This window comes from Primulina eburnea, chromosome 6 (assembly GCF_022965805.1).
Source record: "Primulina eburnea isolate SZY01 chromosome 6, ASM2296580v1, whole genome shotgun sequence".
NCBI lineage: Eukaryota > Viridiplantae > Streptophyta > Magnoliopsida > Lamiales > Gesneriaceae > Primulina > Primulina eburnea.
This window is the reverse complement of record NC_133106.1, coordinates 34,151,897-34,176,789: the sequence shown is the minus strand read 5'-3', so window position 1 is coordinate 34,176,789 and position 24,893 is coordinate 34,151,897. Positions and strand designations below refer to the sequence as shown.

The 24,893-nt window shown below is 33.0% G+C and overlaps 4 protein-coding genes across 8 annotated transcripts; 1 reads left to right on the top strand and 3 right to left on the bottom strand.

Moving 5' to 3' along the window:
• Positions 1-4,114: 4,114 nt before the first annotated feature.
• Positions 4,115-8,129, bottom strand: LOC140834562 (uncharacterized). Of its 5 annotated transcripts, none has more exons than XM_073199534.1 (7): positions 8,047-8,129; positions 7,477-7,687; positions 7,238-7,296; positions 5,445-6,978; positions 5,226-5,368; positions 4,891-5,065; positions 4,115-4,812 (listed from the first exon to the last, which is right to left on the bottom strand). In XM_073199534.1, the coding sequence occupies exons 2-7, from the start codon at positions 7,595-7,597 to the stop codon at positions 4,229-4,231; spliced, it is 2,616 nt and encodes an 871-aa protein (XP_073055635.1). In that variant the 5' UTR covers positions 7,598-7,687; positions 8,047-8,129; the 3' UTR covers positions 4,115-4,228. The 5 variants fall into 5 exon arrangements, with proteins under 5 accessions (XP_073055635.1, XP_073055631.1, XP_073055632.1 ...); XM_073199530.1 differs by having other exon boundaries at positions 7,940-8,065; XM_073199531.1 differs by lacking the exon at positions 8,047-8,129 and adding an exon at positions 7,888-8,029.
• Positions 8,130-9,045: 916 nt separating this feature from the next.
• Positions 9,046-9,825, bottom strand: LOC140835501 (uncharacterized). The gene has a single exon (XM_073200993.1). It carries the CDS (start codon positions 9,823-9,825, stop codon positions 9,046-9,048), a length of 780 nt encoding a protein of 259 aa, XP_073057094.1.
• Positions 9,826-18,390: 8,565 nt separating this feature from the next.
• Positions 18,391-20,767, top strand: LOC140834561 (aquaporin PIP1-3). The gene is made up of 4 exons (XM_073199529.1): positions 18,391-18,833; positions 19,198-19,493; positions 20,270-20,410; positions 20,528-20,767. The coding sequence occupies exons 1-4, from the start codon at positions 18,503-18,505 to the stop codon at positions 20,627-20,629; spliced, it is 870 nt and encodes a 289-aa protein (XP_073055630.1). The 5' UTR covers positions 18,391-18,502; the 3' UTR covers positions 20,630-20,767.
• An 863-nt stretch (positions 20,768-21,630) lies between these two features.
• LOC140834560 (cytochrome P450 86A22-like) lies at positions 21,631-23,885 on the bottom strand. The gene has a single exon (XM_073199528.1). The coding sequence runs from the start codon at positions 23,551-23,553 to the stop codon at positions 21,940-21,942; it is 1,614 nt and encodes a 537-aa protein (XP_073055629.1). The 5' UTR covers positions 23,554-23,885; the 3' UTR covers positions 21,631-21,939.
• Between the last annotated feature and the right edge of the window lie 1,008 nt (positions 23,886-24,893).

Here is a 24,893-nt window from a genome sequence, read left to right as displayed (position 1 = left end):
CAGACATGAGACATTTCGTATCATGATTTTTACGGTTGTGTGAATAGTGAATAACCCATAGATCCGCTGGTTGGAACATATTCCATTTGTTTTTCCCTTCAACCGAAATGTGTCAATTTTCCCAAAAAAAAAAGTAAGTATAGTTCGATATACACGAAAATTATAATTATGGAAATTATAATATAGTCGAAAATGCCTTGAAATTGCATCCATTGACTAAGATGTGCCGTGTACAAATCAACAATCGCTCGAAGAATAATAATATTTATTTATTTATTTATTTTCACTACAAATTAACATTAGAATGGATTATTAAACTCGGTTCATATATAAAATTAAAAAAATAATATTTTTACATAGAACGAATCGGATTGAGATCTGTATCAAAAAATCAAATGTGAGTCGATCTCATGATAACTTTTATCATTAATATATATGTGGGATGTCAATATTCATAAATAAATAAGGCAAAAACTTGTGTGAGACGGTCTCACGGGTCATATTCGTGAGACGGATCTCTTATTTGGGTCACTCATGAAAAAGTATTACTTTTTATGCTAAGAGTATTACTTTTTATTGTGAATATGGGTAGGGTTGACCCGTCTCACAGATTATGATCCGTGAGACGGTCTTACATGAGACTCACTCAATAAATAATTCGTAGAGGACGTGGTCTAATTAAACACAACAGTTGCGCCTGAGATGCGTTTGAATGGAAATATATGTATTGATTTAACTTCGGAATTTTAGATATATATTTCATATACTTTCAAAATAATTTAGCACAACTGAAATTGTTGTTTTTTTAAAAAAAAAAATTATTGACAATATATTTCGAATCTTTATTTCATCAAATTATTTGAAATTCTCTCTTTCGAATTCTTTAAATCAAATTATTTAATCCAAATAGAGCACAATGTTAACTGGTCAAAATTTCAGATCTTTGCAACAAAGCATACAGAACATGTGTATAAAGGAAATATATATTTTAGAATAATATATGTTTGTTACAAAATTATATAAATATATATTGCATAATCAAATTAAATAATAGTAAATTAGAATTTATTTGAAGATTTTTTTAATGATGATCTGATGTTGAGTTATTGACAAGATAAAGTGTAATTAATAATAATTCATCACGAAAAATATATTAAAGTTTAAATTTAATAAATGCTTTATTTATTTTTTTGTTGAAACATTTAACGCTTATCAATAATCTGAATAAACAACATTATTTAACTATAAAACTTTAACTAACACATCGTTCTAGAATGAAATTAAAAATGTTTATTGGGCTTCTAAACTCTAAGCTCGTAACATAAGATCAATGATTTATATTTATATGACATAAAAATTAAGATTTTAAATTTGAAATAAATTCTGGAACTTATTAATTACTGTAAGGTTTTTTTAAAGTCATGTCAAGCTAGTTAGCAGTGAAAGAAAATTGATGTATTCTATCGATTATTTGATGGGAAAATTGTTTCAAACTATAAAAAAAAATTTGTGAAAAGGTCTCACGAGTCAATTTTGTGATACATATATCTTATTTGAGTCACTTATGAAAATTTTTTATTTTTATAAAAAAATATAAATTTATTATTATAAATATGAACAGATTGACTCATGAATAAACAATAAACTTACTATTAAACCATTAGTTTTTAAAATTCTTAAAGGAGTGGTCGCAAAAAATGATTGGGACATTGTGGCCACGTCAAAATTGGCAACTTTGAGTCACACAAAGTACCAAAATAGAGGAATTCATATACAATTTTTTTTGTTATTTGTGGAAAGTTTGAGAGGTAAGAATTTGCGAAATTTTGATGTTACATTTTTGTTTTACGTTTTGAAAAAATGTTTAAAATTTGCTCTGATTGATCAGTTTGAAATTTTGATAACTTGAGGTGGATTTCAAAATTATTTTTTCGATATAATATTTTTTAAAAAATTTATTCTGGAGTCTTTTTGTAATTTCGGAAATTCCAAATCAAATTTGAAATAAAAATCCTAGCTGAACTAACTCCGAGGAGAAATAATTTAAAAACCTAGAGCATAATTCCATGCTTTATTTTTTGTTTGTTTTTATTTATGGTTTCTACAAATTGAAATGTATTTAAATCTTTATTAAAATTTCATCCCCTATTTCAAAACATCTTTTTAATTTCATAAAAAAAATATCTTTGTACTTCTCTTAGTATTTTTAAATATGATATTTTATTATTTATTAATATCAATTTTTTTTTATAATTTTCATTTAATATAGTAAACTATAATTTTTTTAAAACAATTTATCAAAATTTTTATCAGGAAGAACTCCTGAAATTGAACTTTTCATATTAAACTAAATTTTATTTGATTTTGATGAAACGTTTTTTAAAATAAAAATATTATTCACGATCCACGCAACATCACATCTTTTCCAATTGAAAAAAGGGGAAAATATTTTCCACTTTAGAATATGATAAATTCAACCAAACTCATCTATAAATAACGAAAGAGGATCTGTCATGAGATGCTAAGAGGATGTTCGAATTGATGGAGTAGCGAGTGTTTATCAATGGTTGAGAGCTCGATTTTTCACACCAACATGCGACGACCCTGTTACACATGATTTATCCAATGTTGTTTACTTAATTAGTATAGTTTGCAGCCTAAAAGTTACTATCACGAATAACATAGTAGTACCTAATTGTAAGTTGACTAAAACTTTTCTCTAATTCCATTTTTAGTGCAGCGTTGTCTCCTATATAGTGCTTGGTAGAAACTATCTATATGGGCAGAATTTAGTCCACGTAATATATTATATATCATGGTTGAATAAGTGACCATAATTTATTAACTCAACATATATATCATGTATTGAATGGATAAGAACATTTCATATGTGAGAAAAATTAACAAAACCAAGACATAGATGTCTTTTTTAAGAGAAAGGGGGTGTTAAAGATGCTAATATTTGACCAGTAATTTAGCAATTTGAATTCATCTGTTTTGAGTCAAAGGTCTCTAGATAGTTGTTGGAGTTATATCGATGATACTAATAAACAATTCAATTTAGTTCTAATGATATATGCCAAATGTATGTTTTTATCTCATCTTATATAAATAAATATATAAAATTAAATATATAAAATGAAGATTGAATTTGAAAGGAAAAATAATTTTGGATTCCAAGATATAATGTATTCCTCGAAATAATATATTTTTTAAATTTAATTTTTTTATTGATAAGATTGTATGAAATATTGACTCAAGCGTTTTCACTTTCTAGATATGATATATATGATAAAGATTTTATGATATGATATTATTGATTTAAAAAGAGTTTATTTCTAAAACTTTTGATTTTCATATTTTATAGATTTCTTTTTGAAGATAAACCCTAGAAGATGATGAAACCATAAATAAGAGAAGCAAGCTAAGGAAAAGGAGCTCTTAGATTATTCTGCTTTTGACTCTTTACTTAATTGGAAGTTTTTGTGACTACGTACTTGTGCACTTTAGCACGTTGTGAAATTCAGAGAAAAACTATTTACAAGGACGTTGTTGTTTTGGAGAATGTTGTTTCACGTGTTGCAATAATTGTTGGAGATATCTGCAGACAACACGCGTGCAAGTGTTGGATGAAAATCACATTTTGTTGCTCAATTTTTTGGCACCGTGTCTTTGCTTTCTTGATTACGTTTTAGTGGGGTTACTTGTTTAAGAAGGCAGTTTGTTTACTCAAAGTGTTGAGAAAATCGATTTTCATTAAAATCACCAGTGATTGGTTTTTGTAAACTGAAAAATGTTTTCTAGTGATTGTTTTGTTCTAAAGCACGCACAAGTATAGTATTTATACTTGGTGCACAATTAATTCTGAGTTATTTTAGTTTAAGCTATTTATTTGTGTTATATTATTCGGGTGCGTGTTGTGTCAAGTAATACAACATTTGAAACAACATTTAAATCTGATACAAACAAACATTTAAATGAAGAATAGATCTCTTGTAAGACAGTCTCACGAATCTGTATATGTGAGACGAGTCAACCCTACTGATATTCACAATAAAAAATAATATTTTTTCATGGATGACCAAAATAAGATATTCGACCCATTGTGTTAAAATGAATGGATGTATTTATGCTTCCACACTTGAAAATCAATAAACGTTCACTGGCTCCACATGGTACACAATGAACTCAAATAAGAAAAAAAAAATTTAATAGAATAAACAAATGTTTATGTATGAAATTCAAGTAGCACATCCAGTATCAACTCCTCTATAAAATCTTCTGACACTTGAATCACAATTTGCTCGGCATCAAGCCGGACATCAAGCCACGTTCTAGAATTTGCAATGTCTTTCGAAACAATCTCGTTCAACGTTCGTCTCTCTGTCTGAGGCAGTACATAGAAATCAGCTTGTTTCATGATCTCATCAAGCACAACTTCTTCCAATGGCAAACTCGTGATCTTTGGCTTTATGAATGTTAGCCAAGGAGGAGAGGAGAAATTCCATCGATAAATCTCTAGTAAAACTTCATTTATATGATCAAATAGAAGATTTGGATTGAGGCTAGGATCGATAAGAGGGAACTCCAGTTCCTCGAATAGTGATGCATGAATCAGTTCTTCATCTAGTGGACTAATATCTGATAGATGATCCCAGTTCATACAAGAAGCTTGGAGCACTAAATGGACATAAACTGATATGTGGTCTTGTTCATTCTTGCATGTTTTAATGTCAAGTTTTGGATCATGGGGGGTTGGGTCGGATGAGCATTCTTCAAAGTTGAGATGAAGTGGTTGTAATAATCGTTCAACTGCAAATAATGATAAAGTAAAGTCTGTCTGAAACAGAATAACAATGGATAAGTATTGTTTATGTCAAAGTTAGTTACCAGTTTTAAACACCGTGCTTGGCGGACTGTTAATGACATCTATAAAAAATGGCTCGAGTACAGAAACCGGGCTCAGATGTTCTTCTTGATATTTAGTGCTGTCGCAGATGCTCAAAGAAGTGAAGGGGATATCATCCAATGTAGATGCCAATGTCTCGTTCTCCGAATGTGTGTCCTGCCAATTCAGAAACTTGTGAGAATGGTATGAAGTTGCTTAGCTGGCGTACATCAATTTTCCATAAAAAGCGTCTATAAGTTGAAGCAAATGGGTACATAAAGGAACAAAAATGCTACATATTGATGACCATTTCTCCACTTAGAAGAGATGGACTCACCATCAAAGGAACTGCAATTTCATCGTCCTCCAGTAACTCCGTAACGTCACTTCTTTGTACTGTGCTGCTGGATTCACTTTCCACTTCTGAAGTGCATAATTCATGTTTCTGGATGCTATCTATTTCCTCCATTTCTTGTTCTCCTGTAGACATTGCCAAACCGATACGGAGAAGATTTGTAGAATTATAAAGAGAAGGAATTAAAGGAATAATTCATACCATTATTAAAGTCCACTTCATCTGTTTCAGAAAGAACGCTACAATATTCATGATCATCCGAGGATCGGATCATAGTTGAAATGTTTTTTGTCTCCAAAGTCTCAGTACCTTCATGTATCTTATAATCTTCATTACACATAACTTCTTTATTTGGTCTCAATGGACTTGGGCAAATGCTTTGCCTCTCATTCATTATCAAGCAACTGCTTCGAGTGATACTTGGAGAGTTGCTGTAGGTGCTAAATCTCATTTGAGGAGAACCAGAACAAAATAGGCTGTCTCGTTTCGGGCTTATTGGCCAGCTGAAATCATGTTCTGGAGAGGAAAGAATCCGAGCCACTGTTTTTGGGGATCTTTTACTTTCCGTGTTCTCTAATGCATTCACGTCATTCACTCTAGCGTAAAGTTGCCTTTTCGCCTCAAAAATCACATCAAATTCTTGTTTCATGGAGAGGCTAACACTTGGGAAGTCTATCTTTCTGCGCACAGTCTCCTTCATGCAAATATTATCAGGCCCTTCGATGGATCTGAGAGATGATTTCTTGCTTAGATGTCCCCTTATCTCAACATTTTTGGAAGAACTGAAAGAATTCACGGTGTCCACTCCGCGACAGATACAGTCTCCGACTCCCAAAATGGGCTTATCATAGGCAAGTTTATTTGAATTTACCTTCATTGAAAGCTGTTTGGTTCCTTTTCTGCTGCCTCCAAATGTATGTTTCAACTTTCTCTTCATCTCTTTGAAAGCATTGAAAGCTGTTTGGTTCCTTTTCTGATTTGATTGCCCAGACGAGCAATGACAGGTAATGTTTTCCGAGTATCTGATATTTTGAGGGGCTGGCTTCAGTATTACTATCTTATCATGATGGCGCGTGAAATGTGTTTTCATGGCGTATTGGCACTTATGATCGATCTTTTCCGATAAAGGCTTCTTTAAGTTCCTGTTTTCCGAACTAATATCATATTTGCTCTCAAATTCCGAGGATTTGGCTTCCAGCACTGGCTTAATAAATCTTGCTGACCTGGGATTTGGCTCAGGCAAGAATTCCATGAACAAATCCTTGTTTGTGCTCAAAACTTCCAATGCATCGGAGAAGGGTTTGCACTCGGAGCTTGTTTCTTTTTTTCCAAAGAACCTTCTGTCGATAAACATCTGATCAACAAAGGCTTTAGCCCTTCTTTGCACATGTTTCATCTTCAAGTCTGCATCCTGAGTGCATATTACGCCTAATATTTCCTCAATCCTGAGCTCATTTAAAGATGTTGCAGCTGAAATTGAAGAAGGCCGATGAATCAAGCTTGCTGAATTGTGAGCCAAAGAAGAGTTGCGAGCAGATTTTTTGCCCTTATCTCTTGCTATGTATTGAGTTTTCACCAGATGAGGAAGAAGGTCCGACTCAGTTTTCTCATGTTGCAGCCCCTTAACGATCATTTGATCGGCATTGTGATCCTCGACGGTGATATCTTCTTGAAGGAGATTACTGAATCTTGTTTCTCTTGTATCAGCTCTGCATATTGCCAAGTCTGCTGCAAACTGATGGAAATAAAGAATAGATTAGTTCATTTTCTGGACCTCTAAGGCGCAGGCAAGGATGAAATCAGGACTTTGATTTACAGGGCGAATACAACTTTTAAAATCAGGGGTGCCAAATTTTAAAGTTTTACATAATTTAGGCTCAAAATCGTTGTCCTTTAAGTTGATTGGATCCATATATCTTGCCTTAAAATCATTCTTGATCACAAAACACAAAATTCGGACTATCGCTCATTGAAGGTCTTAAGCTGAAACTTACTTGAATTCTCTGACATTCTTCATTAAAACTTCCAAGCCGGTCAAGCTTTCTTGGATAATCTGCCGCAATATACACAGTTTAAAATCTTAAATATCTGAAATGGCATCACCTACTCTTAAATTAACCAATGATATCCAACAGCGTAAATTGAATAATTTATCAAAATTTATATGCCACTGCGAATACATTACATGTATAATATATTCAAAAATGCTGCGAATTTAATGTTACAGTTATACCAATAATGTGTTTATTCATCAACTCTCCATTCGAAATCTGGTCATTACAGGCTCGGACTTGGCCGGATTCAAGGACATCAAGCACTCCCCACATACAGCTGATATTACTTTCCCGCATCATCTCCAATCGGATTCGTGATGTCTTTTCGACCCAACCGATTAGTCTTTACGCTCAAATGGCGTAAAAGAAGTTCTCCATGGACCACATGATCTGCAACAAGAAGAAAAACAAGAAGAAAATGGTCCTGAGAAAGGTTAGCAAAACCACCATCAAATACATGGAGTGTAAGATAAATGACACTCTTTTGTTTCTTAAAACATAATACATTCATATACTGTCTTAGAAGCAAAAAAGGCTAATAACATTGCATTTTTCTTATCATTAAAACCATGCTATGAAAAGGATCGAACCAAGAAAATTAAAACCTCAAAAGATCTCCATAAACAAACATTCTCTACGTACATTTCCCAAGAAAACAATGCATACATCTCAAGAAACACAGCGCCACAAAATTAGGGAGTGGGGGAGGGAAGTTAGGGGGTAGAGAATACAGGCCAATAGGAACTAACTTTGTCCTATCAACAGTTCTTGAGGGACAGTGGAGAAAAGAAAATGACCCAAAAAATAAAAAAAGAATGTCATTTGTTTGTTTGCATACATGCAATTTTATTTCTTGATTTGTTATTTATTTCGACGAACAGCATTAAACTGTGAACTGTGCGATATTGACTTGGTCCATCCCATTGGCATCAAAGCTTGGCTTCTTTCGGCGACTATAAATCTTTGAACTCAAGCAAGATCATGAAATTTTTCTATAATTCATCTGATTTTATGGCTGAAACAAAAAAAAAAGTGCCAAATATTTAATTGCATTATTTGCATTAACTCCAACCTTCCCGTGAAATGAAGTCTCCTATTGAAGACATTAAATTTACGCAACATTGGACATCATTTATCCATATGGCCTTCCCGGTATTTAAGATTCCCTGTTGAAAATTTGTTCATTACTCCCAAATTTAGTGCCGAAAATATGTTTACTCATGCTATACAAATTTCTTTTAATTTTTTTTTTAATGCATGTGTCTTAGTAGCACAAACATGACTTTGAGATTTTGTAAATTTTAATAGGATATTAAATTTTTTTAAAAAAATCCATCAGATTGAAGGACTGTACAAACACAACATTTAAAAAATCTTGCAAGGCGTGTAAAAATGACTTTGACTATTCAGTATATTAATCAGGCGCATCATGAGTTGGTGGGCACGGCAAATTTGGTGCAAAATAGTGCACACAGTTAATTCTGAAGACTTGCGTTGATCCTCGGTTATTTTCTTGTCTGTGGCTGCCCAACATTAAAATCAAATAGTTATAAATCGGACTTCTTCATTAAAATTTCTTGTCTGTAGTTATCTTTTCCTAATATCTTGCAAACCGTTGGTCAAATTTATAGAATCTCGCATCGTTGCTAGCCACGGTAACACACTTTTGAGAGTAAAAAATTGTTAAGAAGGAATATATTTATCAGCTACGATTTTTTTTTTTTTTTTATAGTGAAAGTTCTTGTAATTTATTGAAAAATATCAAGATCCTTAATTACAAGATTAATCAACCAAAAAAGGAAATCTCCACTCTTCCAAACGAAATAGGGAGGGGATGAACAAGCAAAAGAAGCAATAGAGTGAACAACATTATTTGCAGTCCGCCGCACATGCCGTAAAGAAGGGTTGCCCAGATGAGACAAGAGACCTCGGATATCCAAAGCTAGGGTCCCAACATAACTACGATTCTCATCTCCACTAGTGACTGCTTGCACAGCTAAGAGAGAATCTGATGTGATAAGATGAATATCAATATTGTGTTCCCTAGAGATGTTGACTCCAATTTGAATAGCAAGAAGCTCAGCAAACGAAACCGATATGGGTTTCGCAATATTTTTACCAAAAGCAAGAATTGGTTGTCCTTCATGACTTCGAATTATCCCACCAAGTGCGAAGCTATTAGAGCCTTCGTTATAAGATGCATCCACGTCCAAGCGTAGAGTATTCACACGGGGAGCAATCCAAGAGTTCGGGGAGCTTAAAGGTTCATGGTGTGGCGCTAGCCACAGAGCCTGGCGTGCCTCTTGGAAGTCTTTCAATAGGTTAGTGCACCACTCCACATTGATCGCACAGGGGTACGCATTACGGAGATGTGTAAGACGAAGTCTCTCACTCCAAATAGCCCACGACCTCATCACAAAGCCTTCAAACTCTTCCTTAGTCAACTTATCTTTCATACGGAGTGATATGTCCGAGGCTTCCAGGTGGCGAGCTTGTTTTAAGATGTGCCAAAACCCAGTTCCTTTCATACAGAGTGATGTCCGAGGCTTCCAGGTGGCGAGCTTATCTTTCAGCTACGATTATTTTGATTGGCCGCTAGCTACTATCTCTCGATTTCCTTCACATAAATATCTTTTATATATTGTGTATACTAATTATTTGTCATATTAATTATCTATATAATTTTTATAATATTCAAAATATGTTCTTATTGTGAAAATTAAAATTGAAATAATTAGTATTTTAATAAAATTATATTTTCATTAAATATTATATAAGATAAAAGATTATGGACATTGTTGATGGGCAAAAACTTGTGTAAGACGGTCTCACGGGTCGTATTTGTGAGACAGATCTCTTATTTGAGTTATCCATGAAAAATTATTATTTTTTATGCTAAGAGTATTACTTTTTATTGTGAATATCTCTATGTTTGACCCGTCTCACAGATTAAGATCCGTGAGACGGTCTCACATGAGACTCACTCTTGTTGATGTATGGGAGAAAAATATAACTTAGCAATGAATTATACACAACAACAAAAAATTAAACTGTGTAATATTTCTATATATATATTGTGGATATTTAAATATGATTTTGTTTCTACTTTAATGTGATTCCTACATAAAACTAAAATCAAGATTCCAAGATTAAACGGAATTATTTATATATATATATATATATATATATATATATATATATATATATATATATATATATATATATATTTTCCCTATCAATTTTTGTTTAATCCTAACGTGGTGCTATGTGTATGGTGTCATATCAACACTTTCAATGAAAATGACTAAATTTGCTAAAAATTAAAATATATATGATTAAAACTGAAATTGACGATAAACCTATACACATTACAAAAAATACGATTTTCTCGAATTTTAATTGTTCCAAATTTATTATGTTTGGATTCCTTACCCTAAAGGCAAAAGAAAAAGGTTGAAGATGACCATACACCATATATGATAGGGGTATTTTTTGTAGGTAGTGGGAAGCAATTTGTGTGTTGGCGTCATTGTTATGGGACAAGGTAACCCCAACTTGGCTTTTGTTTCTCCACTCATCAACGATGCCTCTCCTACGGGACCATATACCAATACATGCATTAATTAATATGTATACATATATGAGTCGATGAAATATTAATTAATGCATGTATTGGTGTATATGATAACCTATTTACATCGGTGTATGTATAAACTGAAATTGTTTGGTAATCGGCTAATATTGCTTGTGGTGGTGGTCGTGGTGGTGCAATGATATGATTATTTTTGTTATATTCAGGAGTAGGTTTCTTATGAGACGGTCTTACGAATCTTTGTCTGTAAGACGGGTCAATCCTACCGATATTCACAAAAAAAAGTAACACTCTTAGCATAAAAAATAGTATTTTTTCATAGATAAACCAAATAAGATGTCTGTTTCACAAAATACGATTCGTAAGATCGTCTCACACAATTTTTTGCTTATATTAAGATAACATTATTAAAATTAGGAAAATTGAATATGTATATATAGGGGTACATATGTCATTTGTAGTAATGTATTTTTCATTGATTCATTAATAACCATGAAAATATGTTTCGACTATCAATTTAGACGTTCTCATCAGAATGACGTCACAGTTGATTTTTAATATTTTTAAATTTCCTGTTAAAATTTATCATTATCCCTAACCCCAAATCAGATTTAATTTCAATACTATTACAAAACCCTATAGGGTGTGTTTGATTGAGTGGATTAAATAAGGATAGCTTAATAGTCCAATATTTATCGTTAAAATTTTAAGTTGTTTTAATAATCATTTTGATCCGGTTTAAGATTCAATTTTATGAATAACTATTTGATTAATAAAATTGGATCTTAAACCGGGTCAAAATGATCATTAAAACAACTTAAAATTTTAACGATAAATATTGGACTAGTAATCTATCCTTATTTAATCCACTCAACCAAACACACCCTATATATTACCAATTTAGTCAATGTCATGTCGAATCGGTATAAATAGTAAGTTAACTTTTCTCGTCATAAGTAGTATAGTATATCAATTATCGAGTGACTGCAAAGTTTAACTTATTTAAATTAGTCTTATACTAAAAGCTATACAATTTCATAAAACTATATACGTGATATAAAAATGAAAATTATAATTTTTGGTCTAACTGGATCATTTTTAGTTTGGTAGGTTTTCAAATTATAATTTTAATCAAGCAAATTGATATTTATTATATTAGGGTTTAGAGTGTTAGGGCGTGATATCGTAAATTGTTGATATGATATTAGACATTTTGATTTGTATAGTCTATGTCAGCAAACTATTACATGGAGCATGTCGCGCTAGCATCGGATTGTGTTGTAATTTTTTCCTTTTTTAAATTGCATGAGGATATGAGTACCACTACCAAAGTAATATGTTAAAAAATTTAAAACTTTTTATTTTCCATTGGAAAAACTGTTGGGTGTGGATCAGTTGTAACGAGCAACCGTGTTACAGTGGTCCATTGCAGGCAAATGGATAATAAAACTTCATAATTTCTTTTATCCAACGTTATTGATTGATTTTGGCTTGTGGAAGGTACAAAGACAAAATTCTTTATGATGTGGCGACGAATGGATGTATCTTTCTATAATACATAAATTTAATGAAAAATTCAATCAATATATCGTTTCAACGATATTTACAACTATTGTATCACGAGATTTCATTGTTATATATTACGATATTTTGTATTCAATATATAGTGAGATTTTGACAAACTGATATTTTGTATTCAATTTTTTGTGTTGTACAAATATCGATGTACATGTAACATAACTTAATACATAATTCAATAGTGGAATGTGGATATGGATGCGGAGTAAGGAGATATTAATTTTAATTACATGATAATAATTATATAAATGCATCTTTATTATGGATAATAATATGTATCCCCTCTCACCTGTTGATTTCATCCTACTCCCTATTCATTGCCGGTTGGTTATTTGCGAGTACCGGTTTGGCCGTGATCTGTCATTACGTGCGACTATCCCGGGCCATCGCACGGAAAACTATAACCAAAATCTTTTTTATCTGGCATTAACTTGGATAACCAGCACTGAAAACCGTCTTTACATTGGTAATGATCCATCAACATGCTGCTTCTTTTTATGAGGCGCCCAATCTGATATTATGGTGCCGGTATAGACCGAAATTAATCCCTTTTTGATAAGACCTGCGTAAAAATATGCATTTTGAACGATATAAAATCAAAATATCTGAATTTCGAATTTCATTGGAGTCCTCTAAAAAGGGAAATGTTGAATGAATTGATAGAGCACTCAATGACCCAAATTTAGCCACATATACATGAGGTCCACTAATTTTTTTAATATCACATATGTGTGTGAATCTTGTTCATCCAAATCATTTGAGGGCAGTACCCCACATGTAACATCGACTTAACCTCAAGTCTTGAACTCGATATTTTGTTTTTGATTTTTGAACTTCGGTGTCATGTGAAGATAAACATGGGTAACATGCAACATGCATGAGTGGAAAAATCAATTATTTTGTACAATCACATCTCAATTTCAAGATTTCATCTTAAATTTGGACATTGTTATGTCATCGTAGTTTTATTTTGGATTTAAGTCATCGGCCCATTTAAAAGATTTACATGTCAATAAACTCATGATGTTTTTGTTTCTTCGTTTTTTAGATAATAAGCGATTGATTTTTTTTTTTTAACGTTTTTTTAGAAACTCTTAAACAAAAGTTAAAAAAAAAATCCTTCACAACTGTACTATAATTCCATTAATTTTTAAAATATTTTATTTATTTCACAATTTTTACTGTTTAAATTATTTTTAGAATACTTGATAATTTATCATCCGAATTATTAATATCTAGGTTCGCATATTTTTATAAATTATAGTAATATTTTTGTAAACATTATATCAATCTTTTAGACACTATTAAAATCGTTATATTTAATTAATATTTTTATATATTTAAATTGAATACTTGTAACTTTAATTTTCCCATTTTAATTGCTAAACATATTGTTTGCTTTGAAATTTTGCGTGCTTGCCACATACTCAAAATACAAATATGAACGTAAAAAAATTGAAATATAACTTCTGAAATAGATGAATATGGATCTCGATTCGAATGTTAGTTTTATTCTCATCGGTTTGATGCGACAAAAATGATTGAATTTATCCACTAAGAATTGAAATAAACAATTTTCACAAGCTAGAAAGTTACTATAAACTGGAAAAAAAATATGAACAATGATGCTGAAGGTTTTTCTTCTGATCCTTTTTCCTCTTGTTTTTGTTCAACTCCTCTCCACGTTTCCTTCGGTTTTCCCATGTTGTAAGCCCAATACTTGGTCAATCCTTCAATTGTCTAAACATTCAGCCGTCAAGTTTCTTTTTTATCCCGATGGACCAAAATCATCCTCATTTTCCTTTGGTCCAAAAAAAAAAATTCCGTGTAGGGCCAAGAAAATAGTAAAATAAGCCATAAAATTTTTTTTTACAGATTAACAAGAAAATAAATTATCGTCCCATGAACATAAGGAATAAATAATAAAATAATCCATAAAAAATTTAGATGAATCGGTGGTTGAAATTAATTAGGTCGTTTAGTTTATATGATTTTATAGTTATTTTTTTTTTCTAAACTCATAAATTTTAAACTTCGTAAAACCCAAAAACACTTCGTGTGTTGTACCATATTTAATTTTGAATCAAAGAATGTTCAGGTGAATTTTGTATTTCTTTAAATTGATTTCATCGATGTCTTTAATATTTCGCCATTCAGAGGAAATACATGATTACAATGGACCAACCTCTTGTATGTCTCTGAGCATACTTTTGCTGCCAACCACAATCATGTACCAGTACATTTTTTTATAAAAAAATAAAATTACAATTTCGTTCATTTCAGTTTTAGTTTATTGCATTTGTTTATTCATATATTTTTTTTTTTTTTTGCGATTTTAGCCATTTTTATGATACTGATGTATTACATATAATTTGAATCTTATGTAATGATAATGTTTATAATGTCACATTAATATTTTTCCGATATAAATAACAAAAATCGTCAAATTTTGAAAAAATATTATTATGATTAAAAGTTGACAAATATACAATACCAAAATTACAAAAAACCAAACAATCGTGAACAAAATTAAAAATTTTCTCTATGTTATTAACTTATTAATTACTTTTATTATTTGAAACTAATAATAAAGAAAAATTTAGGGGTGTCAAAATCATACACGACCCATCAATTCGATGCGGTTCAACCCGAAAAAAATAAAGTTTAGGTTTGAGGATTTCGGGTTCGGGTCAGATCGGGTTGGGCCCGGTAGATGACCCGAAAAAAATGATCGGGTTCAGTTCGGGTTGAGCAATTTTTGAATAGTATTATTACTCAACCCGATCCGACTCGACCCATCCGAATTGACATCTATACTATCTATACTATTATATTAAGTATGAGGCCCTAATAATAACCGCTTTACGAGGACACCAACTTTCTTTCATGTTATACCTTTTTTTATTTTTTATATTTACTATTTACTATTTTATTATAGTTGAGCCCCTAATAATAACCGTTTTATAAGGACACCAACTTTATTTCCTATTTTATCCTTTTCTCATTTTTTATATTATATTTTTTTCTTAACAAATAATATTATATTCACCGTCATAAAGAAACTGATCACGTGAAAAATAATATTATTTCTTCTCCAAACTAGCCACCGTGAAAAATAAACTCTCTTCTTTATGTTGTAATATCATGAATATTTAATATATTAGTCACATATATTCAGGACACACCCAACGTGTGTGCTACAGTTACTAGTCCTTAGAAAAAAGCCAAACATCATAATCATTAACATAACGGTTAATTGGCATCGGGGGGCTAAAGTTGGAAGGTAGGGCCTTAGGTCGCATGTGAGTCTCCATTAAATATGAGTTGTCCATCACCTGAGAAGTCTCTTGTAACGTTGAAATCATTAATCCTAATATTTTCCCACTAATTTAAATTTATACCTATTCAAATATGTCGATTTATTTAATCTTTTTATGGGGATTCTTGATTGAATTCAAGGGGACCAGTATCTCTTGTGATTACATAAGCTAGCCGGACATTTACAAGCTAGTTTCTTTTTTTAAATCAAAATTTGAATTAGGGTTGTGTTTGGTTATTGATTTCAAATTCATGAACAAAATTAAATAACGTTTCATTCCACTTCGTATCAAGTTATAAAATTTTTGCTAATAATCACGATAAATTTGAAATTCACTCGAGGATAATTTCTTAGATTTTTCTTGCAGGTGAAATTCATAAACGGAGAATCTACCATATAATTATCACATGAAATCAAAAATTTGAAAATGATTTAATTAAGTTTGTCGAGTAGTAAGTAGCTAAGGTATCAAACGGGATTAAATTTTGGACAGTGGGGTTCTGTGGAGCCGTTGGCCAAGGCAGAAATTCACTCTCCGCAACGGCTACTTTGCAATTTCATCCCGTTTGATTACCCTACTAGATGATAATTATGTGTGAATACTGAATAGCCTTTCAAAAACTTCCCTGACTTTTATTTTTTTATATTTTTTGTTCATGTCTTGTTTGTTATATAATATTTTTGCGTAGAAAATTTTGAGAGTATAATGAAATTAAGAATTTTAAAAAGTTTGTGAGATTTTTTCATACTCGATTTGAAAGTTATTTAAATATATAATTTTGTATATTTTCACTAATTTGATTTTTAATATATTTTTTGGATTACGGTTGATACTATCATTTTGAGAATATAGCATGGTAATATAATACTACAATATCATAAATTAATAACTAGAATGTTTCTAATTTTGCGTAAAACTGATTTGCATGGAGAGGAGGAAATTTTGGCTAATAATCCAACATAAATTTGAATTCTAAAAATACATTTTATCCGATGGGTTGTTAATATAATGTGTTTTTGTAGTCTCTAAAAGTAGCAAACTCTACCTAACGTTAGAGATGACCTTTTAGCTCTGAAGCAATAGTCGCAATATTAGTGCTTAAATCATATATAAAACCAACTTCAAGATAATATAATTCATATGTTATAAAAATATTTGACTTATATGTGTGTTAAATTCATCTATCTAAAACTGAAAGTGTAAATCATGATTTTGTACTCAATTTGAGTATGTTGACACCATGTATATATAAATCAATACGTTGATAAAATGTTTCTGCACCTAAATTTTTTTAAATTAGTACTCAGACAAATATGATAAGCGTTGATATTAATAAATTTTTCTACTTTTATGCTTAAAATCTTATTTTTTGTAAATGATATAAAACATCCGGCACTCAAATATCATATACAATAATATATTTTACTTTTTTTTTTTATATATTTTCATACGTGAAAAAACATGTGAGTCTAAAAGACCTAAAAAACATTATTATATATCATAAAATACAAAAACTTATTCTGTCTTACATGGAACGACCTCAAATCCAATTTTGAATTTGAGGACTGAAAGATAATTTGTCATACAGTTGTTTTGAAAAACATTTTTAAACATTAGGCAACCTTTTTAAAACATGATAATCATTTTGGTATATTTACGTGACATCAAAAGATATTTCCATTTTTACTCCTCCACAATTTATTATATAACTTTGAACCTTTGATGATGTATGTTTATTAATAATCTTCATATATTTATCTATTTTATTTTTATTTTTTTCATAACTTCTCTCTATTTTATCTCAAAACTCACATGTTTTTTTTCAGTTAAACTTTTTTATTCAAATAATTAAATGACAAAAACTTACGTGAGACCGTCTCACGGGTAATATTTTGTGAGATGAATATCTTATTTGGGTCATTCATGAAAAATTATCACTTTTATGCTGAGAGTATTAATTTTTATTGTGAATATCGGTAAGATTGACTAATCTCACAGATAAAGATACGTGAAACCGTCTCATAAGAGACTTACTCTAATTAAATTGCGTGAGCATGATATAACTACTTGCGATGAGCCGATGATTGCTATTATATTTATTAAGCTGCACCAATATTCAAATTACGTCAAAATAAAATTATTATTATACCCTCGTCAAGACAAAAAATTCACAACTATAATATTATATTTATTTTATAATATAAATCAAAATAATTGAAAATTTTGATTAAAACCCAAATGAATTTTTTTAAAAAAATAAGGGCACTGTATTACGAGAATTCTTATGTTATGAATGGTCATGCGATATTAAATCATCCAAACCAGCTAACCAAAATGCATAGATTTAATTAATTAATTACTAAATTAACTTACAGAGTTTATGACACTCTGTTGCAGATAAGAACAAAACATTATTAAGAATCAGTCGGTCAGATTTCACGATCGCCCCTCTTCTCCCAAGAATCCTAACCCCCGCCAATCCTTCTTTTAACAGATAGTTAATTTAATAAACTAAAAGATTAGCTTAAATAATTGTGTGAGCACAAGTAAAAAACTTTATGGAAAGATAAAGCACGATCCTTTACTTAATTCCAAATAATGAATGATTTTCAGCTATAAAAGAAACATTGCGGATGTTATTTAGACACTCCACCACCACCTTGCTTCAGTATTCCTTCAGAAAGTGAGCAATTTTAGCTTTGTGTTCTTGAATCAATGGCAGAGGGCAAGGAGGAAGATGTTAAGCTTGGAGCTAACAGATACACAGAGAGGCAGCCATTGGGCACGGCCGCTCAGTCGGACAAAGATTACAAGGAGCCACCACCAGCCCCTTTGTTTGAGCCCGGGGAACTGAAATCTTGGTCTTTTTACAGGGCTGGAATTGCGGAGTTCGTGGCCACTTTCTTGTTTTTGTACATCACAATCTTGACTGTTATGGGGGTCAATAGAGCACCGAACAAATGTGCGTCTGTTGGTATTCAGGGCATCGCTTGGGCCTTTGGTGGCATGATATTTGCCCTTGTTTACTGCACTGCTGGTATTTCAGGTCGGTTTTGTGCTCTTTCCGTTTTACTTTCTGGGTTTACTCATTTCGGCTTAGATCCAGTCTAATGGTTGAATGTCGGCATTTTTATGTCTGAAGTTTTAAATATTTACCGCATTCTTATATTTGTGAGTGTGATTTTGCGATATTTCTTTTTATGTGACTCTGGATCTTGGTTCATAGGCTGCTAGTAGACCTATCTGCACCATCAGCGAAATAAAGGAAGAATATTGATAATGTTATCAACAATTCTTGCCTAAAAACTTTTCACCTCTACTTAAACTATATAATTTTAGATTATAACCACTAAATCTTCAATTTTATTTGAATTAAGCAGTAAATTTTTGGTATCTTTGTGTTGAAACAGGAGGGCACATCAATCCTGCTGTGACCTTTGGCTTGTTCCTGGCAAGGAAGCTTTCCTTGACCAGAGCTCTGTTCTACATTGTGATGCAGTGCCTTGGTGCCATCTGTGGTGCTGGTGTGGTGAAGGGTTTCATGGTGGGACCTTATGAAAGACTGAAAGGTGGGGCAAACATGGTGAGCCATGGCTACACTAAAGGTGATGGGCTTGGTGCTGAGATTATCGGAACTTTTGTTCTTGTGTACACAGTGTTCTCTGCTACTGATGCAAAGAGAAATGCCAGAGACTCGCATGTCCCTGTATGTCATCCTTTCCTTTTCTAATTTGTTTTATCTGCCCTGTTTTACTGGATGATTTTTCTGAATTTTCCCTTGCCACTCGATTCAGTTCGTGGTAATATGGTAGATTCTAGAACATACATGCATGCTAGACTTAATAAATGAAAATTTTAGTGTGCTTTCGTGGAGGGCTGCACAGTTTTTTTCGCACCATTTTAATTTTTTCGTAAATATTGATTAATCATGTCGTGTTCCTTTATTATTACAATAGAAGAAATAATCTCGCCCCACTCAAATCACCTATTGAGCCTCTAAATCGAAGAAGCTACTGATTGTAACTGTTATGTTCAGTAATAAGCACAAAGATGGGGCTTAAAGAAATGTAGGCCCGATCAAACTGTTATTTTTTTTAAAACCAGAGAGACCTATTTTCATTATACTAGAGAGACCTATTTCTTTTGAATAAAAGTTTGACCAAGCCTACATTTTAAAACTTCCCTACAACAACTAACCCCACACCCTTAGATGGGATGAAATATGTCGTTGGTGGGGAAGCTTTACTAAAGTGTATCTCCAAGTTTTTTTTAAATCGATAGGTGAGGCTTAAATTTGATAATCTTCCTCCCAATTACTTTACTTTGGCTGATAAATTATATATTTTATCATTTGAAGAAAAAACCAAACCGGTCACACTTGAGGAGTTTTTAAAAGTTTTTGTCATAATGTATGCGGGTTGTGTCTTTTAACAGTTCGATGTATGTCGAGTTGAAGCTAATATATGATCACTTCTGTGATAGCTTTTGGCTCCACTTCCTATTGGATTTGCTGTATTCCTTGTTCATCTGGCCACCATCCCCATCACTGGAACCGGCATTAACCCTGCTAGGAGCCTCGGAGCCGCCATCATCTACAACAAAGCCCAGGCATGGAACGACCACGTAAGAATATTGTCTCATCTTTTGTGTGAATCAATTCGAAATATACTGACTCTGTATCATTGTTCATTTCTCGATATTTTTTGACGGAGTTGTTTATGATTGATTCTGGTTTCTCAGTGGATCTACTGGGTTGGTCCCTTCATTGGAGCTGCTCTCGCCGCGGTTTACCACCAAATCGTGATCAGAGCCATTCCATTCAAAAGCAGCAGGGCTTGCTAAATTCAGAGGCCACGATTGTGTGTTGTGCTAATTATGGTGGTTTATGTTAATTTGTGTAGTCTGATTCTCTTTCATTGTTGCCTTTTGGTGTGTAAATTGCGACTTATGATTATGGAGTTTTTGCCTCAATTTGGATGTATGAAATCATGTCCAAAATTGACCTAAATCCCACTATTTTTGACTCACAAAATCTATTCCCTGATTGATTATTTAACTACCTAAATTATAGGATGTAGATTCCTTGATTCCTTTACCCTTTTTGATTGGTTCGAAGATATGGTGGCTAGGTGCAAAGGGATTTTGTGCGCAAATAGGTTGATGGATTATTTCCATCTTGGTCCCAATATACAAGATTGTTTTAGAGGGTCGCTACTTAGGCCGCTACTTAAATTTTTTATTTTTAATTTTTAGAATTTTTGTGCTGTCCATCACCTACTTTTATCTGATTTCCGTGCAAACCTTGTATGATATTATAATCTTACCAAATCTTCCTCCCCAATTTTGAAAATATGCATGCTTATGCATAATTTATTTCCACTTAATATTGTATTTCCAAAAAGTGTAATTGCAACATTTTCCCCCTCTAAAATATATGTACACCAAAAAAATTTAATAATAATCATCCTAAAATTAGAGTTGCATAAGAGTTTTCACATTCTAAATCGTAATGAGTTTATTCAGTGTGACACAATCATCCGAGAAAGTGTCAGGTAGATTAATTAAACACAACCTTTGTATATGAAATTATTAAGACATTGGAGCCCGCACAAATCAAAATCCATATGACGATGTAGAATATTTAAATTTGACTTTTGGATAACAATATTTCAATTTCCTTTCGGCAGATATTGTAGAATGTCAATTCTTATTTATTACTAAATTTTAAGTCCATGAAAATTTATTTTAATTAGATGCATTAATATGTAAGATGTGAAATAATTCAACTCCTGGACCACCCTATTTTGCCCTACCTAATTTTTTTTGAATAATTGCAACGAATAAGTAGACGTTTTATTCCCAATACAAAGCCCGTATGTGTTGTTCCAACATATACTCTATTATCGAGTATAAGACAAATATCCGATTATTATATATAGAAACTTGACAAATATATCTCATCCTTGAAATGTATGGAATTGGAGGAGCAAAGATTTTAAAACAATACAAATTGGTATCTTTTTGGGAAGGAAAAACCTATATGCAATGATATTTTGCTTTATGTTGGGAGGCAACTTAAATAATTGACGATTGGTTTTTAAGGCATCATATTCCGATTGCTTTAATTAACCCACCCCATTAATTGTCTCCAATTAGGTATGAGAAGTACCATTAGTGAGAGGCTCCTCCATGGCGCAATAATCTTTGCGGACTTTGCCGAGTATAGGAGCCAAGTCTCTAGGATACACATTCACCTTCAAGCCATCCTTCAGGAACAATGTCAAGGACATCTTTTGGTCCACCTTGTGCCCCGGTGCCACCTTGAGCCGGTGGCGGAGCAGCACGGCCGCCGCGATCGACTTCATTTGTAAATAAGCCAAATCCTTGCCTAGACAAATCCTTGGTCCGGCATTAAACGCAACAAATTGAAATTGATCTTTGGGTTGGAATTTCTTGCCATCCCCGGACAACCATCTTTCTGGCTTGAATTCGAGGCAATCGTCACCCCAAATGAACTTCATTCGGCCTGTCGAGTAGATGGAGTATGTAATACTCGAACCAGCAGGGACGAACGTTCCATCGGGCAATATGTCATCTGCTACGACGTGCTTAGAGTCTTCGGGCACTGAAGGGTACAACCTAAGTGTCTCGGCTAACGCTGCCTTGAGGTATATCAATCGATCAACTTCTTCAAACACTAGGGGATCTTCAACCCATTTCAAAATATCACTACCACGAGTTTCCATTAATATGGAGCTTAGTTCAATCAAGATTTTCTCTTCCACTCGTGGGTTCAGGGTCACCAACCAGAAGAACCAGCTAAGCGCCACCGATGACGTGTCTCGTCCAGCTAGGATGAAATTGAGTGCCACATGTCGTAGGAATTCATCGGTGTAGGACTCTTTTTTCTTGATGAACCTTGATAGTAAGTCGTCATGCGGAGACTCACCACTTCGTTGACTCATCAACTCAAGCTTACGAGTATTGATGACTTGGGTCAAGTAATTGTCCACGTGTCCTAAACATCGGCTAAGGCTGTCTTCCATTCCAAGCCGGAGCCATTTTTTCAATTTCCAAATGAACTCGGGTAAAATAAACCGTTGCAAAGTGGCTTCGGTGGCTCGATCGAAAGCCGACGCGAATCTGTTCTCCGGTAGGCCCGGAGACAAGGTCTGCGGGTCCTTACCAAAAGTCAGACCACATATGTTGTCAAAAGTGAGCCGTAACAAGAGGTCCTGGAGATCGACCGACTGGCCCGCACGCTGAGCCGTCTCGAGAATGGGGCAGAACCTATTCTTGATCGCTCGGCTCACCCATCGAGCCATGGCTTGCCTAAGTGTCCGAGTGGTGAACTCCAGTGCCGCAGTCTTACGCTGGAAGAGCCATGTGTCACCATCAGAATTGAAGATGCCTTGCCCAAGTAAATCGTGGAAAACAGCTTGCCACGTGGGCCCCTTTGGATAATTATCAAACCTAGCCTTCAAAATGTGCTCTAAATTCTTCGGGTCGCACGTGACCGTCACGAGGCCTTGTTTTCGGCCCAAAAGTGGAATGGCGCATATACAAGTCTGATATGTCCCGCCGCAGGCCCGAAGATTTTCGGCGATCCATTCATGCATTCTGCTGCTGTTCTGGATTAAGCCCGGAAGACTACCCAAAACAGGCCACATTCTCGGGCCCTTTAAAGTCCTCGTGATTGATCTGAACCATACAAAATATGCTGCTACAAATAATGCTGAAACTATCACAACCATTGATGCATCCATCTTAATCCCAATTCACGAAACTTGGAGAAACCCTCCCTCCGAGCGTCTCTGAACTTCAGAAAGTTTCAATCTTGAGTATTACCAAAGAAGGTAATACTCATTCTACAGTGTGATGAATAACAGGGAAGTAAAAAAAGATATAGGGCGAGAGATCTGCGAGTGCCAGAGATGGAAGAAATAAAGTGATTTATAGCAAATAAAAGAGTTGCAATAAATACGGGGAGGCGACTGCTTTTGAAACTCAGCATATGCCTACACAGATATGTACATATATCTCGACGATAAATGCCACCATAAGAGGTTGTGCTTGAGTTAGCCAGCATTACACATGATTTAACTGAGGGTAGCTTTTTTTTTAAGACGGTCTCACGAATCTTTATCTGTAAGATGGATCAACCTACCGATATTTATAATAAAAAGTAATATTATTAACATAAAAAATAATATTTTTTTTATAAATGACCAAAATAAGATATATGTCTCACAAAATACGACCAATGAAACTGTCTCACACAAGTTTTTGCCACTAACCGCTCACAAACACATAATCCCACCTCCAAAATTTGATCTGAAATGTGTAAATGTAATATAAAATGAGTAGATTACATGAAATGGATTTCTTGGAAGATAAATACAGATATATATGAGGTCATCCCATTACCCACCGCTAATTTTATACATGTCTTTAATTTCCACTTTAACTGCATCATGCAACAAGTTTTTGAAATCCTCTTCCTTTTTTTAGGCGTTCTTTTGGTTTCTAGTTGACTTGTACGTGATGAGTATGCTCACCTAATTTGGCAGGAATGGAGCTCCTTCTTAAATTCTTGCATTAAATGGTGGAAGCAAAGTTAATGAAATTCGTTGAGAAAGCATGTGCACATGCATACATGCATGCAGCACTAATGTATCATGGATGCATGGTACATATACATGCATGAGATGAGGAGAGTGACAATTTGTAAGGGTGTGCAAAATTTTGGTTAAACCCAATTAACCGATCGAACCGAATTAATTTGGAATTCGGCTCGGTTAATTCAGAAGTTCGGTTTTGAAATTTTAAACAATCGATTAACTCGGTTCGATTTCGGTTTTATTTTTGAAAAATTCGGCTAATCAGAACTAACCGATTTAGTATATATATTAATTTATATTGTATATGGGCATTAAAAATACATTAGAAAGAAGTTCAACTTTTCATATATTAGAAGGGAGCTCATTTATCCAATAATTTTATCTTCAATATTTTTATTTGTTATTGATATTTTTTGTTCAATGTTTCTTGTTAGCTATGAGCTCTCTACTGTTTTTTTTTTTTTTGTATGTGTTAAAATTTGTAC

Bases quoted from the DNA above. Each gene is read 5' to 3' on its own strand.
- LOC140834562 (XM_073199534.1), bottom strand. From the start codon at position 7,597: ATGATGCGGGAAAGTAATATCAGCTGTATGTGGGGAGTGCTTGATGTC. The intron at 5,369-5,444 runs GTATGAATTATT...CAATGTCTACAG, and splicing joins TGAAGTGGACTTTAATAATG to GAGAACAAGAAATGGAGGAA. The intron at 4,813-4,890 runs GTAACTAACTTT...CATTATTTGCAG, and splicing joins AAGCACGGTGTTTAAAACTG to TTGAACGATTATTACAACCA.
- LOC140835501 (XM_073200993.1), bottom strand. From the start codon at position 9,825: ATGAAAGGAACTGGGTTTTGGCACATCTTAAAACAAGCTCGCCACCTG.
- LOC140834561 (XM_073199529.1), top strand. From the start codon at position 18,503: ATGGCAGAGGGCAAGGAGGAAGATGTTAAGCTTGGAGCTAACAGATAC. The intron at 19,494-20,269 runs GTATGTCATCCT...CTTCTGTGATAG, and splicing joins CCAGAGACTCGCATGTCCCT to CTTTTGGCTCCACTTCCTAT. The intron at 20,411-20,527 runs GTAAGAATATTG...CTGGTTTCTCAG, and splicing joins CCCAGGCATGGAACGACCAC to TGGATCTACTGGGTTGGTCC.
- LOC140834560 (XM_073199528.1), bottom strand. From the start codon at position 23,553: ATGGATGCATCAATGGTTGTGATAGTTTCAGCATTATTTGTAGCAGCA.